This window comes from Planococcus citri, chromosome 3 (genome assembly GCF_950023065.1).
Source record: "Planococcus citri chromosome 3, ihPlaCitr1.1, whole genome shotgun sequence".
Taxonomy (NCBI): Eukaryota; Metazoa; Arthropoda; class Insecta; order Hemiptera; family Pseudococcidae; genus Planococcus; species Planococcus citri.
This window is the reverse complement of record NC_088679.1, coordinates 55,841,558-55,860,110: the sequence shown is the minus strand read 5'-3', so window position 1 is coordinate 55,860,110 and position 18,553 is coordinate 55,841,558. Positions and strand designations below refer to the sequence as shown.

At 33.5% G+C, this 18,553-nt stretch overlaps 1 protein-coding gene across 1 annotated transcript; it reads left to right on the top strand.

The window, feature by feature from the left end:
- Nucleotides 1-1,958: 1,958 nt before the first annotated feature.
- LOC135840983 (D-3-phosphoglycerate dehydrogenase-like) lies at nucleotides 1,959-8,403 on the top strand. The gene is made up of 12 exons (XM_065357763.1): nucleotides 1,959-2,117; nucleotides 2,200-2,341; nucleotides 2,423-2,574; nucleotides 5,547-5,612; nucleotides 5,691-5,847; nucleotides 5,936-6,068; nucleotides 6,145-6,251; nucleotides 6,783-6,923; nucleotides 7,003-7,216; nucleotides 7,439-7,672; nucleotides 7,761-7,889; nucleotides 7,979-8,403. Exons 2-12 carry the CDS (start codon nucleotides 2,207-2,209, stop codon nucleotides 8,107-8,109), a joined length of 1,599 nt encoding a protein of 532 aa, XP_065213835.1. The 5' UTR covers nucleotides 1,959-2,117; nucleotides 2,200-2,206; the 3' UTR covers nucleotides 8,110-8,403.
- The last annotated feature ends 10,150 nt before the right edge of the window (nucleotides 8,404-18,553 follow it).

The window sequence follows — 18,553 nt, the reverse complement described above, 5'->3', positions numbered from 1 at the left end:
TTGGGAAAAACAAGATTTTTTGAGAAATCTTGACAAAAACAAGGCTGTTCGACAATTTGGCCCCTTTTGACAATTTTATCAGAATGGACAATATATTTCTGACAATTTTGACAAACATTGAAAATTTTTCAACAATTGTTCTAAACATGAACATTTCTCGACTATTTAGCCAAAAAATGACGCTTTTGACGTTTTCCCCCCAAAAATTTACAATTTGACCCTTTTCCAAAAATTGATACTTTTTAATAAGAGCAAATTTGGTAAAAAAAAAAAACTCATCATCATATGTATTTACTGTACCATACAGGACATTTGTCTGGCAATTTTGGAACAAAAAGATGATTCTATCTGTTTTTTGATTTTTTACAGTTTTTTATACTGGACGTGTATTGAAAATCAACTCTTTATGGATGTTTGGGGTGGGGAGGGTGCAAAAAATCATGTATTTACAACTATCAAGAATTAGCGTGCAACCCCCGCCGCCAAAAAAAGCCTGCTTATCTCAGAGAAATTTTTAATGCCAACGCTTTCTTTTATCGATGAAAATATCGTACTAACACCGTTTCTATCGTTTAAAAATGTTGTGCTTGCCACCTAAATCGTCGAAATGGACCAATTTTTATCGTTTAAAATGACTATTGTGCTAACTTCCTTTTTCATCGTTCAGTTATATATTTCTCTTATTATTTTTTTTTTTTCAATTAAAAGTTTTCAAAACAGAGTTGGTTCAAATTCTAATTTATACCTAATATTTTATGATTGATTTCAATTTTAAAAATGAGCTTTTTATTTACTCGATTAATCGTACTACTGTTCTTGTGAAGTTTTGATGGCAAATCAAATTCTGTGGATGTGAAGGGAAACATCCTGTTTTGCGGAAAATTTCAACCGTTCGCAAAAAAAGAAGGGAAAAAGGGGAAATTCTGTCAGAAACGGGGAAAAACAGGGGAATTTTGTGAGGAGGAGAGAAAAACTTGAGAAACCTTCAGATTTTTGAATAAAAAATGTCCAAATTGAAGAAATGAAATTTAATAACGAACATTTCAAATTATTAGATAACGCCATGTAGGTATGAATAATGGTAAAAAAAAAAGTGACCCAAAAATCTAGTGATTTGTTTTTTACTTTTTATTGTTCCTAATCTGAATGTGAATGGTTATTAATATATTCATAATATTCTAAATGTTTGTTTCTATTTTCAATTTCTTATTGGTTTTGTTCTCATTTTTTTTTTTTTTTTAGTTATCGAGAAAAAAACAGCAGATATGGCTCTTCGAGCATCTGTTATTTTTTTAAAAATCAAATTCATTTCTATTAAATGTTAGTCTAAAAAGAATTGAAATTTTGAAAAAAATGTTGACTACTTATTTATAATTGAACAAAAAAAAATTGAGTCTCTACAAGGTTAGGTACAAATTAAGAGGGAAAAACAAGGAAATTGAAACAATTTTGTGTGAGAAAAATGAGGAATTTTCATCAAAAAAGGAGGGAAACTGCATTTTGAATAGGTATTCCATAACTGTTGGAATCCCCTTCCGGGGTGCTTTCGATTCGCTCGTGAGTCGTGACTCACGTGAGTTGAACGATCATCTCTTGGAGAGAACTCATTTGAATTAAATTCTTACGAAACTTTTCGATTAATTACATTCTGTACCTCGATAAACGGGTATAAATTCATCATCCAAAATAATTCCGCCAATCAATCCAATAAGTAATTCATTCTTCGCGACAAATTCCATTCAAACGTGTGTGTGATTCAAACAAGTGCGTAGTAAATTTAAACATCTATTTAATCGCATTCGCATCAAATCGAATTAATTAGATATACTAATTTTCATTAAAATTTAATACCTAATCACGTGTAATGATATAGGTATTTCAGTTCATGTCATCATCATCGCCATTAACGCGAGAAGACGGGCAATCATTATCGTTAGTAAATTAGCCATCATTATCGAAAAGTATATTTGATGCTGTACTAGTAAATTTTGCTTCAGTTTTACTACAGCTCTCAAGCTCCGAAGTCCGAAGCTCAGTTGGGCGGGCGTTCTCGAACACTTCACTACGTTTATCTATCGTGTTGCTTAATTGAAACTCTGCGTTCGTCTTCGAAAAAAGTATGTGATCGAGTTCTATTTTTCATAATTTACATTGTCGTAGTATTTTATTTAATTATTGTTTTCTTGATATTTTTGACAGAATCAACATGTCTGTGAAAATCGCCAAAGTTTTAATTAGCGACAACGTAGATCAGAAATGCGAAGACCTGTTAACTGCTAATGGGGTAGAAGTTGTTCGAAAATGCAATCTGAAACCGGAAGAATTCATTAAAGAATTAGAAGTAAATACTGAATTTTGTACCAAGTATGTGAAATTGAATGTACACTGTGTGCTAATTTCAAAAAAAAAAAATGTTTTCCAGAATTGTAACGGATTAATCGTTCGCTCAGAGACGAAAGTCACCAAAGAAATTCTCGATAATGCTAAATCACTCAAAGTAATCGGACGTGCTGGAACTGGTGTTGATAATATCGATGTGACGGCAGCTACAAGAAGAGGAATTATTGTTTTGAAGTGAGTTGATTTTCACAAATCGCTATGCCACGATATGCTTAAAATTATTGTCATTTTTTGTTATGGGGTATTGGGTTGATTTAACTTGAAGCGTCTTCAACAGGAAGTATTCGCATACGCCATTTTGTTGATCCTTTAAGAAGAAACTTTTGAATAGTAAAAGGTAGAGCTTTGGGTAAAAAGCCATTTTATAGAAGTTGAAATTGCGAACATTTTGCATTATTAGAATAGGTATTAGGTACCTAGATAAGTGCCATGTGAGATGGTGGTAGACATACGAGAGGACCGTTTCAGAAACCGTTAGGTTCAAAGTCGGACCAAATGCACCAAACATATACACAAAGGCAGCCATTGTGCGTGTTTGGTACATCCGGTTCGAACGTAACGGTTTCTAAAACTGTATTCTGGTCTCACACATGCTCACCAAAATTTTTTGAGAAATTTCAGTTCGAAGTTCGCCCTCAAACAATTGAAAAAATTGTATTTTTTACACGAAAAATGGTATGCAAATACTTCCCATTGAATGTGCATTGATTTAAGCCAAGCAGGGCCATCGAGAGTGGGAGGGGGGCAACGGGGCAGTTTGCCTAGAGCCTGTGATGAAAGAAAGACCTGTATAGTTTTTTTTTACTTCTCAAAACACAAATTTTCGAAACTTTTTGCCTTCGCTTCGCTCCTTTTCTTTTTCAAGACAAAAAATTTCTAAAAAATCAATCAATCAACTTTTCAAGTTTTCGAGTGAAAAAAATTTCTCGTACTTATTAAAAGTAATGTTTTTATGCCTCTCGAAATACAAATTTTCAAAAACTTTCCCCCTCACTAGGCTTGTTCTCTTTTCTCCTTTAAAATTAACATCCTGAAAAAAAACTTTCAAATTCTGAAATAATTACAAATGCCAGAAAATAAACTCTTTCCATAAAAAATAAAGTCAAATTTTTAAAAACATGCGCCCTCGCTCCGTTTGATCCTGTTTACTTTTTTTCGAAATCAATTTCCTGAAAAAAATCGTCTTCTAGGCTTCTCGAACTGAAAATTTCATAACTTTCGCCCTTGCTTCGTTCGGGCCAATTTTTTTTCTAGTTTTAAAATTTTAAAAATCACATTTGAGTGCCAAAAAATCCAAAACAGAAAATGAAAGCTTTTATAAGTCGTGTCCCCCTTCCCCTCCCTCCCTCACCCTCTCAAAAAATTTCTACGTAGTTTCGTCCCTAGAAATAGTCTCAAATTATATTCGACCCGGGCTCGCATTGGCTCTCGATGACCCTGAACCCACATTGAATATTTTTAATAGGTAATTTAAACTTTTCTAAATTTCATTTCCTGGAAATTATTCCATCCAAAAATTCCTTTCGAGTTGAATTGTTTCCTATGCGTTGCTCCAAAGTGTGTTACAAAAATTAAAACGAACTAAAATTTACCTATTCGAGCTAATCATTCAATAAAATATCGAACTATAGGGTCACATAAGGTTATCTTATACAATTTTATGGGTACAAAAATGTTGGCATGATCAAAAAGCGAGTTCTTTTATAAAATGGTTCACTTAAAGTACACAAGTCATGCGGTGAAAATTGAGTATAGGGTCAATGAGTTTATTCAATACGTATTTAGAGATACCTACCCACTTAACGAGTTTAATTTAAATTTCAAATTTCCAACTCTTAATATGTACATCTTTCAATGCTTTGAAAAAATTGTGCCATGTTTTGCAATGATGCCATATTTTCGCATGATTCGAATTTCCTTAATGACTGTACTTACAGTACACATGTTTTATCGAATATTTAATTTTCCTGTTAAGATTATCAAATTGAAATTTTTTCAAAAGGTTCTTTGACTGATGGAAAAATTTTAATGAAAAAAAAATATCAACAGACGCATTATTCGATAGAATAACAGACATCCTTATGCTAATAGTTTAATGTACTTGACCTTGCTTTATGATTATTCTTGTCTCTAATATCATATCTTAATTCGAGTATTGAAATAAGATTTTGAACATGTGATTCACATGAATAATTAGGGAGGTATTCTCAATAGTCTTTTGGGAGGGAAAATTTCTTCGGTTAATCTAGCTGATTTAGAAACGAGAATCAACAGGTGGATAACAACATTGCTCTTGTTTTTGATACTTAAACGAATTATTATTCGTGTACTTACCTACTTTCCTTTAATATGATTAGTTATAATCTGAATTAGGCAGAAATTACAGCATTAAGGGTTTAAAAAAATGCAACATGATGAATTTTTCAAGTAAATCGTTGGTACTTCATCAATTTTTGATGCACCTTTTGAAGAAAAAAAAAATGCTCGTTTCTTGTGATCACTCTCTCATTTGCCAAAGAATGATTTTGAGAATCTCTATAACGTAAAGGGTAACGAAGAAATTACACCATTCATCAGAAATTTTATCAATCAAGATCTCGATGAATATCACGAAGGTCATTTCTATAAAGGGTGGTTGTTTTACCTTACCCAACAGGACGAAACATTTTGAAATAAAAATAATTAAAAATACCTATCTTGATTTTATAGTCCATGTTCATCTCACGATGTGATCAGTGATAAAGAAGATCGATCTGATTAAAGATAAAATTTTAAAATATAACGATTAGTTCGTAATGATTTCAATAACCTATCTGGAACTTTTTTTTGTCGAATTTTGCGAAAGTTATCTTGTTGATGAGTTTGCGAATAACCTAGCTCTGTTTTTTCTATGTTGAAATACTTTGCATATTTACATCACATTTATCAGGAGTTCAGGACCAATTGTTAGAATGTGACGAAATCACTGAGCATCATAGTACATAATCGTAGATAATACGGTTTCAATATTTGTTTACCGATGTAAAAATACGCGAACACTTGATCGATGGAATATTTTCCTATTTTTACAACGTGTTTTAAGAGGTCATAAGGTATATTTTTATTTACGGTAAACATCGTAATAATGCGTTTAATTTACGTTCTAGTGCTCCAAATGGAAACTCCATCAGTGCCTGCGAATTGGCTTGCTCATTTATTACTACCCTGGCCAGGTACGATTTCCATCAGTTGTTGTTGTTGGTAAATCTCCAGTTGAACTCGATTACCTATATAATTTGTTTACATTTTAGAAACATAACCGGTGCTTGTCAATCGATGAAAGAAGGTAGATGGGATCGGAAAGCATTTTCAAATGGTTCCGAGTTGTTGGGGAAGACTTTGGCTGTTATAGGATTGGGTCGGATAGGGAAGGAGGTTGCTATTAGAATGAAGTCTTTTGGAATGCAAGTAAGTGTTTTCAAAACATGATGACGTAAGCGAATAAAATTACTATACGAGAGCGTCCAGTTAACACCTGCCTATTCATTTTTCAAAGGTAGTAGGTTATGATCCTTTTGTGACTGCTGAAGAAGCCAAGTTATACTCCATAGCTAAAATGGAATTGGACGATATTTGGCCTTTGGCTGATTACATTACCATTCACACTCCACTCATACCTCAAACAAGAAGTACGTACGAGTTGTAAAATATACCTAAGTACTTAGTTTCTCGATTCGATAATTATTTTCATTTTTTAATTCGCAGATCTTCTCAATAAATCAGTATTCGCTCGTTGCAAACGTGGATTCCGTATAGTAAACGCTGCTCGAGGTGGTATCATAAACGAGGAAGACTTATTGGAAGCCTTAAACGTGAGTATCTCAGTATTGATGATTTCTTTATTCCATTACCATTTCTAATTCTCCAGTATCGAGATACTGGCTCCAAAATTCCGAAAGTTTTCGTACAGAAATCTCGCATCAAAGCTTGTTAAAAATTAATACGATGAACTAATTAGAAAACCAATTAATTATGCAATAGTTGAAAGATGCGATAATATTAAATTGATCTTATATAATAGACTCTGTACTTGAGATAATTCTGCGAATACTTTCCTTCAAATAGTTCACTACTTTGTTACTCCGCATGATTAACATTTTTCACAGTTGAACTGATAACGTGTGGATTAAATCACGCGATATTCGAATTAATGACGATATCGTTATCGGTTCCCATGTTCATACATGTAAACCCTCATGCTTAATAGATCGTTGGAAAAAGGTTGGAAATTTTCTTCAACTTTGAGCCACAATATTGAGAAAACTAAGGGTTGAATACGAACCGAACTTGTACAGAAATGATCACCCCAGTGTAACCTTTCTTACGATATGAATTTTTCACAGAATGGAACATGTGCTGGTGCAGGTTTGGATGTTTTCAGCGAAGAGCCACCATCCAATGCAATTTCGAAAAGTTTAATATCTCATCCTAAAGTTATCGCTACGCCACATATCGGTGCATCAACAAAAGAAGCTCAAACTAGGGTTAGTTATAACCTAATTATCAACGTGTTTTTTTTTCTGATTGGACGAACGATGGATTAATTTCTTTTCCTTTGAATAGGTTGCCGTCGAAGTAGCCGAGCAATTTGTCTCGTTGAATGATGCAACATCCGAATACAAAGTTACCGGTATATTGAATGCTCCAGCTTTACTGGCTAGTCGGCAGTCTGAAAATGCAGCTTGGTTGAATTTAGCTGAACAGCTTGGTCGAGTGGTTTCGCGAATTTCCAGAGAGCATACTTTGAAGGGTTCTAATATCAAGATCACGTTGGCTGGTAGGTCAAAATCATGATAACTTACGAGTGTTTCGACGATTACGAAATTCACACTCGAGTTGAATTAGCGATATTTTATAGCTTTTTCTGGTATTTTTACCTTTGTAAAGATTAGATAATTGTACTCGATTTGTTCTGATTTTGAGAAAGGTTAACGTGTACCTAATGATCTTTTTAACGAACATACACTAGATATTAATCATACATCTTGTCTACTCACAGGCCCTGAAATACAGAACATGAAGTTCTTAAGCACATCTGTTCTATTGGGACTGCTATCAGGGAACGTTCAAAACGGTTACAATCTCATCAATTCTCCTTTATACGCCAAAGAAGCCGGATTAAATTTCTTCTTCGAAGAATTCAACGATAAAATAAAAATTGTCAACATTCCTAATCGCAATATCCTTAAGATATCCGCTTACAATGATACTGTTCCGTTGTTCTCCGCCGAAGGTATTTAATTTTTCTCACTTTTTTGTAACCACATATGAAATAGGTACCTATCGAAACGTGTTAATTATTCTGAAAATTTCTGTCGCAGGTACTGTAATTGACGATGTGCCATATCTGTTGCAAATCAACGACGCTGCATTCCCTCCTGCCAGTGTTCAGCTACTGAAAAATATTCAAATATACAGCTGTGACATTGATAAAGTCCCGGTGGCCATTGGTGAGTATTTTCATGATTGGTTTGCATGCTTTTTTAATTTAGGTGGGCAAAAACATTTTTTTTCTGAAACTTTTTTTCCTCTTACTTAGGTGCTGCCATGAGTAATAACGAAAAAGTTACCAACTTATCGATCGCATATGGTAAACAGGCGTGGATCACGTTGATAGCAGATAAATTGAAAAATAACGTAACGATACCGGAGAACGTGCGTCAATATTAATTGACATTTTGGAACTGATGTAAGTTTATGCTAATTTCCATCGTGTTTATACCTATTTTGTTACGTTATTTTTTGTATGAAAAATTCATTCAATTCCCATCGAATCGTGTATAAGTATTTTGTCATTTTTTTTTTCAACTACTCGTATTGAAGATCTAACGTAATTGTAATAATCGGAAGAACATGCTCCAATATTATCGATTGATATGTGATTAATTCTATTGTGTACGTCCATCTTTATAAGTTCATTTGTTACGTTATTTTGTACTTGGAATATAAAAATATCCATTTTTATTTCATTCTATTTATTTTGAATTGAATCATTGGGAAAAAAGTAAAAAAACGACATAAAATCACGATATTAATTAACTTATACAGAAACGTGCCGAACAGGGAGTGACGGGAGGGAAGGGGGGTCTCAACCACACCCCACACAAAAAAATAAAAATTTTAGGAAACAGCTGTTGAAAAAATTACAGAAATTACCTAAATCCATGTTTTTTTTCTTGATAAATTTTCAAAAGCTTTCGCCTTCGCTTCGCTCGGACTCGGACTCGGACCAGATCATTTTTTTTCAATTATTCTGACCAAATTGGAAAGTAGAAAAATTGACTTCGTACGTCAAAAATAATGGAGGTCTTCTTTTTTCCCGAAGTAAGGTCTCTTCATTCCAGTCGAAACTGCCAAAAAGTCCAACCTTGAGCTAACATGTATACATTTTTTCAAGTCCTATTTTTCGTCAAAAATTCGTAAAAAATGTCTAATTATTGCCAAAATTGGTTCATGAAAAGTTGTGAATTTTTGAGAGCCTTTGCCTTCGCTTCACTCGGGCGTTGATCCTATTTTTGAAAATGTTATATTTCTCGAAAACTAAAAATGTTGAAACGATGAAAATCAACTTTTTGCATGAAGAATGATGCCGTTTAGCGTTTCGAATTATCAATTTTTCATAGCTTACGCCCTCGATTCATTCGATCTGCATAATTTTTTTCCTTTTCTTTGATCAAAACCGAGTAGAGAGCAGAAGAATTGACTTCTCGCATCAAAAATAATGTTGTTTCATTTCTGAAGAACCATTAACTTTTACAAGCTTGCGTTTTCACTTCCCTCGAGTCTTTATTCTAATTTTTGGAAATATTATAATTTCCTGAACATTACTGTTAAAATTTGAAGATGTTGAAGGCATAAAAATCAACTTATAGCATTCAGAACGATGTTATTTTGCGTTTCGATTTTGCATTAGACCATTGGAATGGACTAAAATGCAAAATTAAATTCCTAGTATTCGATCGAAGAAATTTGACTTGATCAATTTTTCACTGCTTTTTCCTTCGCTTCGCTCGATCAGGCAGGTATTATTCTGCTACGCTAATTTTCAAGAATGAAAAAATTAATTTGAGAAATTTTGGAAATACATATGACCATCAAATTAATATTAAACATTTTTTTTTTAAATTTTAATATCATTAAACATTATTGTTTCAAACTCCACATCTGGCTATTGTCTGGGAAAATTTTGAGAGGGGATGAGGGTGAAAAGTTGAGAAAATCTACCGAAAAAAATTGAGAAAATATCAAAAATTTATAGAATTGTACTTTTGAAAAAAATTAATTTGAGAAATTTTGGAAACATGGCCAAATTAATATAAAAATCTCAATCTTTTCTGCATATAAAAATAATTATTAAAATTTCAAAGTCATTTGACATTTTTGTTTCAAACTCCACATCTGGCTATTGGCTGGGAAAGTCTTGAGGGGGGGGGGGGGGGAGGTTAAAAGTTGAGAAAATCTAGCGAAAAAAGCTGGAAAAATCAAAAATTTATAGAATTGTACTTTTGAATATGATACGAACAAATAAATTAAGCGTACTCAAAATGCCAATGATCGACGAACGATCAGTCTCACTCAAAAACATGATACGAGTAGCTTGAACAATAATTCATCACAGGATAGTAAAAACTTGCCCCGAATAAAAAGAGAAAAACACAACAATGTTTATGTTATTTTGAATACCTATTTGATTTCCCTGTATCCAATTTTTGACATGAAATCACAAAATACCCATAACTCATTGATAGGGTAATGTATTTAATATGTAAAACATTTTGTGATAAAGAATAGTAAATAGCATGGTTTTTTATTTATTACGATGTGTATCATTCAATTACGAGAGCCTAATCATTTAATTAAGGTAGGTAATCACCGTTACACATGCATGCGAAAATTTCCCAAATAAAACTGTCTGTAATTTTATTGGGCAAATGGTATCTTATCATCATCGAATGTTATGATGAAAATATTGCCAGAAGTTGTGCTTTATTTTTCATGTTGATGCAATGTATCGTTCATGGTAATATTTATGATACCTATACGATATTATGATTTTACGAAGTTCAAAAAATTTCACACTTTCACTTGTCTTATTTTAATTGGTTTATGTAGTTATTTGAAGAAAATGTAATATTTTTTTTAATTTGAAAATTGGAAACCCCGGTATTACTTAACCTTATTTTATTTCAATATCGTTGCGATCGATGTAAAATAATGAGCAATTTGACCAATGAAAAATAATGAAATTTTGCATTCCGAAGCACACAATTTTTTCTTAGCGAATTTAAAAAAAAAAAAATGAGGAAAACAATCGAACAAATTCTCAGTTGATAAATCTTTCAAAGCGAATATCCACCCAAATATCGTTGGCGGCTACTAAAATGGCTCGAAACTAGATTCAATCGACTCAGCATCTTAGAAATTAAGGCATAGGGACCATAGGGTAAATTTCAGCTTTCTAACCTGACTTAAGAAACATTTTGAAGAAATTTCAAGTTTTTTAAAATCTGTTAGAGGCTTCAAAAATGCTCAAGAAATGAAAAAAAAATATGATCATATTGGTAAACATTTAAGAGAAAAAAATCAAAAAACACGTAAAATTGAACAGAGACTCTGGACTTTGAAAAAAAAAGTACCTAAGGACGTCATAATCGTGGCAAAATAACGAGATACCTACTTCCGGAATGCTCTCGATCCGCTCTTGGTTCACGAAACTTGATTTTTACTTTTTCATCGCACCGTACGATGTTGGTAGGCCTAATACTATTTCCAACATGAAGGCAGACGCAGAGAGTCTCTGTTTTGGTGAAAGTGTGCGGATTATCGTTGGTCCGAATAAGTTGAAGATGCATTTTAGCATAATTGTTCCAAGTTGTAGTTAATTTGAAAAGCTAATATGGATGCGCTTTTAATAATGTTGTCGAGTTACAGTTAGGTCTTAATTGGGTAATTGCTCGCTAGGTAATTGCTCGGTTTATTGTATTCGTGATGGAACAGTTGCTTGTTTACAGTCAAAGATACAAGTAGGTAAGTACATAAATTGCAATGATGAGTACGTGATTGTGGTGATGGTGAAGTTGACTAAATGAGTCCAGCCGTCCAGCGTTATCGAATGTTTCCTTCAGTTGATGCGATGCTAATAACTTGGAAGCAGAAAGTTGAAAATTGTGCTAAATTTCGAGGGCCGAAGAAGTAATGCCATCTAATCTAGTCTTACGAGGATAATTTTATTGAAGAATATAATTACAGTAGACTTCCGCTTATCCGGACAGCCGTATTATCCGGACGAAAATAAATTCTCCTTATTATCCGGACTTCTCGGTTATCCGGACAAAATCCGTATTATCCGGACAAACATTCACGAATTACTCACGAGTACATGGTCAACAATTTTTGTAATCTTTGTTTTTGGTTTGTTTTTCTCTATTCTGTGAAGAAATAAGATTTATCCGTAGCACTTTTTATCAAAAATAACAAAAATACATCATCATTATCCAAAAAACAGTCATTTTCTACCAAAAATTCCACCAAAAAATAATAATCCGTATTATCCGGATTTTTGCTTATCCGGACAACCAAATTCCCCAGTTAGTCCGGATAAGCGGAAGTCTACTGTATATGACTACCAAACATTTTCAATGATAAATCATAAGAACTTCTTAGACTGGGTGATATGAACTGTTATGATACGAATTGTTATTGTTTGGGGGGTATAACAATTTGCTGGTTGCATTGCATTGTTTAGGGTATTTTTTTGTCAGTCTTTGAAAAACAAGGGGTTGACTTGTTTATTTACATAATGTATGAATGATAACAATCCAACATTATTTTGAATAAATATTTATAATACAGGGTGTTCCAGAATAACCTTTCACATTTTGGTAACCACTGATCTGTGTTCAAGTGGAGCTAGGGGAATGGTAAAGGCGGTTCTAGGTAGCCAAAGCATGCCGAATTATGTTTCAATAGTTATTTTTTGCCCTGGAGAAGTAGATGGCTGTACAGTGTGCTTTTACTGTGAAGGCCTTTTTTAAAAATAAAGGTTCCTGTAACTCTTTACTCCTTATTCATCAGTAACGAAGCTCATTTTTATCTAAATGGTGAAGTGAATAATTGGAATGTGCGCTTCTAGTGTACAAAGAATCAGTTGATAATACTTGAGAAACATCTAAACCTCCGCCAAGTTGACTGTTTGGTTGGGCGTGGCTAAATTCGGTATAGTGGGACCATGTGTGTTTAATGAAACAGTAACAGTGAGGGGTAAGGCAAAATGTTAAACGAGTTTCTTGTTCCGAACTAAAAGACAGACGCGACGTAATAGAGTTACTTACTTCCTTCCAACATGTTGGAACTACCAGGGATGTACACATATGTTTAGCGCGTGAGCACTTCAGTCATCAAATAATTTTGTTATGGTCGACGTGTTGAACCAGAAATTTAATGGCCACCTTGATCCCCTGACTTTTCAGCCTGCGATTTTTTTTATGGAGTTATTCCAAGTCAAAAGTGTATCGAGATAAATCTAGGACTCTGAAACAGCTTCTAGGTTCACGAGTCGCAACTGATTGGAAGAGAAGTGTTCAATAATTTGAAAAAATGTTCGGTTGAATGTGTCAAAAATGAAGGAAAATATCTCGATGGAAAAATTTTTAAAACTTCATTTTTAATGAAAACTCAAATATACGGTCTAAAAACGGCATATTTCTACTTCATTTTGTTTGTAAAAGAATTTTTGTAAACATTTTTCTCTCAGAGTAATAAAAAAAACAAATGTGAAAGGTTATTCTGGAACACCCTGTATGTATAAGTAATATGTATTATGAAACGACAAACGCGAGACCAGCATTTATCGTGTGTATAAGATAAAGGTATAGTCTTTACACGATGACTTTATTTTTCTCAGTTTGTTACTTAAGAAGCATTTCAAAAACAAGAGGGATCAGCTGACCAAGGAACTCAATAAAAAACCAGTTATTGAATACGTTCCAACGGTAATAAATTTTTTGAAATCCTCAAAGGTCTTCCTTGAGGAAATTGACTTGAGAAGCAGAAAAATGCGGCAAAATTCAAGTCCAACTGAGGACGATGAAATTAACAGAGTAGCAAACATTCGCCAATTGACTCTTTTTATTACAAAGGAGAACTTAGAAAAGTTGAGAAGAGAAGTTTGTTATAAATTTCGGTGTCCTTTGGATATTAATTAGGTATTTTTGATATTACCATTATTTACATAATTTATAATTTAATTCGTGTGTTTTTTTGTATTTGTACCTATGTTAAAAGATATATAATTGTACGTTATGATGTGCTCTAGGTATAAAAAATACAAAAGAAATGTACGACAACCATATCCAATGGTGTTATCACCTTCTCCGTCCCCGTCCCCATCATCGTCATTTAGCATCAGAGTAAGGGAGTGAGAGTTGAGTTGAAATTAATTAAAACCATGTACCTATTCAATTATTTTGATTTAAAATCTGTTTTAGTGAAAAGAATTATCTTGCAAATCTAATGACAGACGATACTGACCCCATAGCTACTGAAGGAGTATACAATGGCTAGTGCAAGAGTCGACCAGGCGTCCCTCCACCAGCTTAGCTAATAAAGATTTTGCCAAAGGATGGTTCGTTGTGTATTGGTGCTTCTGCTTTTTCAATTGTCTTTTATACAATTCATTTTTTTTTTTTTTGAGATTTGCAAAATGGAAATGTGTGAAAACTGCTGCGTATCATTTAAATATCGTAAACAACACTCTTAGAAAACGAAAGATACTGTCAGATACTTGTACGAACAATAATTGCGAGACTAGTATGCGCATATTGAAAGATGAAATTTTTCACCGAAAGAAGGCATACAACATCATTCAGTTGATTCAATTCATTTTGGTTCGATTATAGGTATGCGTATTATAAAAAGAAATTACTCGACATGGCTATAGGAAAAGATGTGTTTATTCGAAGTCGGTACTTACTGATGTTCAACGATGTTAAAGTAAGAATAATAATGCATTGGAGAGACCGGGTCAATAAAACAATCGAACAATTAAATCGAGAAGCGTACCGAACATGAAGGGGACCACCATCCGGCCCCGCCAGACCGAAAAAATTAGCCAAGTGGGTAAGTTGGAAAAAGCTAGGAAATTTGGGAGTTGTAAAGAAATTGTATACCTACCTAAGCAGGAAAAAAAATCAATGAATTATCAAAAACTACGGACTTTTACTTCTCTACTCGTAATTATAAATATAAAAGTTCATGGTTTTTGATAATACTTTGATTTTCCTTGGTTACGCGATTTCTTCACAACTTTCTCAAATTTCTCAACTTACCCACTCGGCTGAATTTTTGTGTCTGGTGGGGAGAGGGAGGGGCCCCCTCATGTTCGGTAGGTACGCCTCTCGATTCAATTTTTTGATCCGTTTTATTGACTTTTTCTCATTTTATAAATGTTTCTACTCTCCTACCTTGCTTTCAATTTTCGTGCATCAATACTAATAAACATACGTATTTGTAAAGACAATTTATGGTCACTTTTGGTTAAGTACTTTTTTAGTAAAAAAAACTAATAAAAGTTACCAAAGTTGAATATTTCTTTTTTTGAAAAATATCGTTGAGATGCCTGGTGAAACCTGCTGCCAGCTATTTTTCTGTCAGTCCCCTTTTTTTTTCCCCACTGATTTATTGCAATACCTACACAGCTGCTGAAAGATCTGCATTTATGAAACTCTCTGTACAGACCACGAAAAGAAGCTGCAGGATATTATTCAGAGTTACAAAGACGACGATGACAGCATGGAAGGCGACTCTGATGTATCGATTTCTCGCGATGAATTTTTTTTTGTCTGCGGTTGGTATTTTCACTTCTGAGCAGTTTTCAGAGTTCCCACCCATCGATCCCTTTTTGAAATAATAATATGTAATTACTTATATGTACCTACATTCAAGATTGTTTTTTAAATTACGTATCATTAGAAGATCTCTCTTTCTACCATTTAAATTTTTGAATGAAAAGGTCTGTTTATTGTATGTTGTGTCAAATGATGTTCTTTTGAAAATCCAAAAGATGTGGAACATTAGAGAGGAATCCTGACACCGTATGTCCATTCTGTCAAATCGGAATATATTATGACAACAGAGACATCCCTATCGCGAAAAATAGGGATTGCCCTCATGTTTACCATAAGGTATGCATCGTAGACAGGTGAAACTAACCGATGGTGGGCCACCTCCTCCACTTCTGTCTCCAACCACTGAGGCAGTGATCGATATAATGGGTGGCAATGTGGTTGTAGAGAGACTACCTGTGTCGGAATTTGGTTGTGATAAAAGCTACGAGAATATAGAAACCGTAGAATGTGCAAATTCTGTGGAATATACCAATAAATCTGACTTCGAAGATGAGTTGTTTGGAATGGAAGATATCACGATCTTCGAGACTGAGACATCTTCACCAGTAAAAACGAAAAGTCCTTCAAAGATCCCAGTCTAAATGAGAACGTCACCGGTGATCAAAAATCCGAATCAAGCTGCTACGAATTGCCAAGAGAAAAAAAAATGATCATTGTGTAAAACTTTTCTGTAATGTAAGTAAGTTGTTTTTTACTTTATAAGAGTTTATTGTGAATAAATAATTATTATTGTTTAAATTTTATCTAAGATTTATTTTGTAACTTTTTGTAAATGATTAATAATTATTGTTCAGATTTTATCTAAGTTTTATTTAAAACTTTTTGTAAGCGTACAACTAAGGTTAGAGAGGAGAGAAAACTGCTAGAGGTGTAGAATAGGTTGCGTTTTGCTAAAATTACAGGGGTTCTCATCTTGTTATCAGGTAGAAAAGTACCGTCTGATTTTAGAATTATTATTGAAAATGTCACCAGGGTTATACGTTCTCTTCGCCCATCAAAATGGGAAATTCGCGATTTCAAATTGAAAATTAGTCATAAACAAAGCATTACCCAATCAGATTTTCTAGTTTTTTGAAACTGATTGGCCAATTATGCTATGTTTATGTCCAATGTCTGATTTGAAATCGCGAATGTCCGATTTAGATAGCCAAAGTGAACGCACCACAGGTAAACGGAGTGTTGTACCATAAGCCATTTCAGCAGGAATGGCATCAGTGTTTGCTTTCATACAAGAACGCAAGGCTGATAAAATGATAGGTAAAGCATCGATCCTCGATCCAATTTTCAGAGTCCACAGTGAAATCTTTCAATTAAATCATTTGCATGCAATAGGAAACATTGTGGAAAAATAACAGAATCAGTATGAATCATCGTCACTACACTAAAGAAGACCCTTATGAACATTTTCCAACAAAAAAACTTCGTATCCAATTCATCGAAAAAGTACTTACGTACAAAATCGAAATGAAATAAACCATACGTAGGTAGGTACATGAATTTTTCAAGAGGGCAGCTTCCATTCAAAGCATTACAAATGATAATTTTTCGTAGTATTTTTCAATTTTTTTCCCATTTCTACATCACGAGTCATCTTTTCACTGGAGAAGAGGTGAAGGGATGGGGCATCACTAACAAGGGAAGTACTTCATCCGACACTATTTTTTTTTGAACCGGTCAAAGGAGAATCTTCTCAAGTAAATTCCCAAAATACATCACCAGCAAAAATGTCAAGTCTTGAAATCCATTTTCCGATTTTTGGCGAATATTAAGAAAATTCAAATTTGACACTCTAAATTTGAAACAGTCAAATTTCACTACTTAACAGTCACGACATTTTGCCTTATTAAAAGCAGTAGTTTTTGACTGCAAAACAGTAGAAAATCTACTGAATTGGTCAGTCAAAATGATTTTTTACTGAGCAATTCAGTAGATTTTCACTGTTTTGCAGTAAAAAACTACTGCTTTCAAAAAAGAAAAATGTCGTGACTGCAAAGCAATGAAATTTGACTGTCTCAAATTTACATTTCTTATTTTAAAAAAATCAAAATTTGATCAAATTGAAATAATTGGCTGAAATTTGGTTTGCACCTTCTTTTCACCATTCTGAGTCGATTGGTGATCGTTTCGAGCCATTTCGGAGCCTCCAGCGGATTTTCGTATGCTTCAGTTACTCTCTAAATTTGAAACAGTCAATTTCACTGCTTAGCAGTCACGACATTTTGCCTTTTTAAAGCAGTAGTTTTTTTTACTGCAAAACAGTGAAAAATTACTGAATTGGTCAGTAAAAAATCATTTTGACTGACCAATTCAGTAATTTTTCACTGTTTTGCAGTAAAAAAAACTACTGCTTTAAAAAGGCAAAATGTCGTGACTGCTAAGCAGTGAAATTTGACTGCTTTAAATTTAGAGAGTAAGCAGAGTGAAAATTAAATCCAGCATTTATAAACTCGAAATTATCATCTTTGTGTCCCTTTGAATTGAATGAGGCACATATTTTTGAAACCATTTTGCGCCAGTCTAATTCAAAATCATTTCAAGTTGATTTTTTTGAAGGAAATAGAAAATTTATCGTTCAAAAAGTTCTCGCCAAAATTTTCAACTTGAGAAGCTTGAAACTTTTTCAAAAGAAAAATTAATTCAACGGTTCAGGTGGAATGAGTCTTTTTGAAATTTTTACAGGATTTCAAAACTACGCATTATTTTCAATCAACTAACATTTTTGCTATTTCCAAATCCATTGCCCAAATACATGATTGGGAAAGAGAAGAGAAGGTGAACGAGGAGAGAGGGACGGAGAGTTGAATGAGGTAAGGTGGTGTAACAACATACATAAGTTTTGAATTTTTTATAAAATTGAAGTAGGTAGAACGTTGAAGGCAATATAGGTACCTATAATTTATTTAGGGGAGTTCCCATTTCATCTATTTTGTTGGAGGACTGCTTGAAATAATTAGGTATCTTGAATAAAAAAAAATTTGGAAGTGATTCATTAATTCAGCGATATTTATGAAATCGTGATTTTATTTTTCTAGAACGCGGACAATTTCAATTTAGAGATCATTGACCTCATCGTCAGTTTTACCTCGTTGAAATCTCCCTGCTACTTTTTGCTGTCCTCTCTTTCTCATTCATTTACATGGAGCTACAACTGTTTTATCCATTGTTTAAACTTCGATAACGATGTACTGAGAAATGTGCTGTTGCCCTTC

Coding starts and splice junctions, on each gene's coding strand:
- LOC135840983 (XM_065357763.1), top strand. CDS start 2,207: ATGTCTGTGAAAATCGCCAAAGTTTTAATTAGCGACAACGTAGATCAG. Junction 6,252..6,782: donor ACTTATTGGAAGCCTTAAAC/GTGAGTATCTCA, acceptor AATTTTTCACAG/AATGGAACATGTGCTGGTGC. Junction 7,673..7,760: donor TCCGTTGTTCTCCGCCGAAG/GTATTTAATTTT, acceptor TTTCTGTCGCAG/GTACTGTAATTGACGATGTG.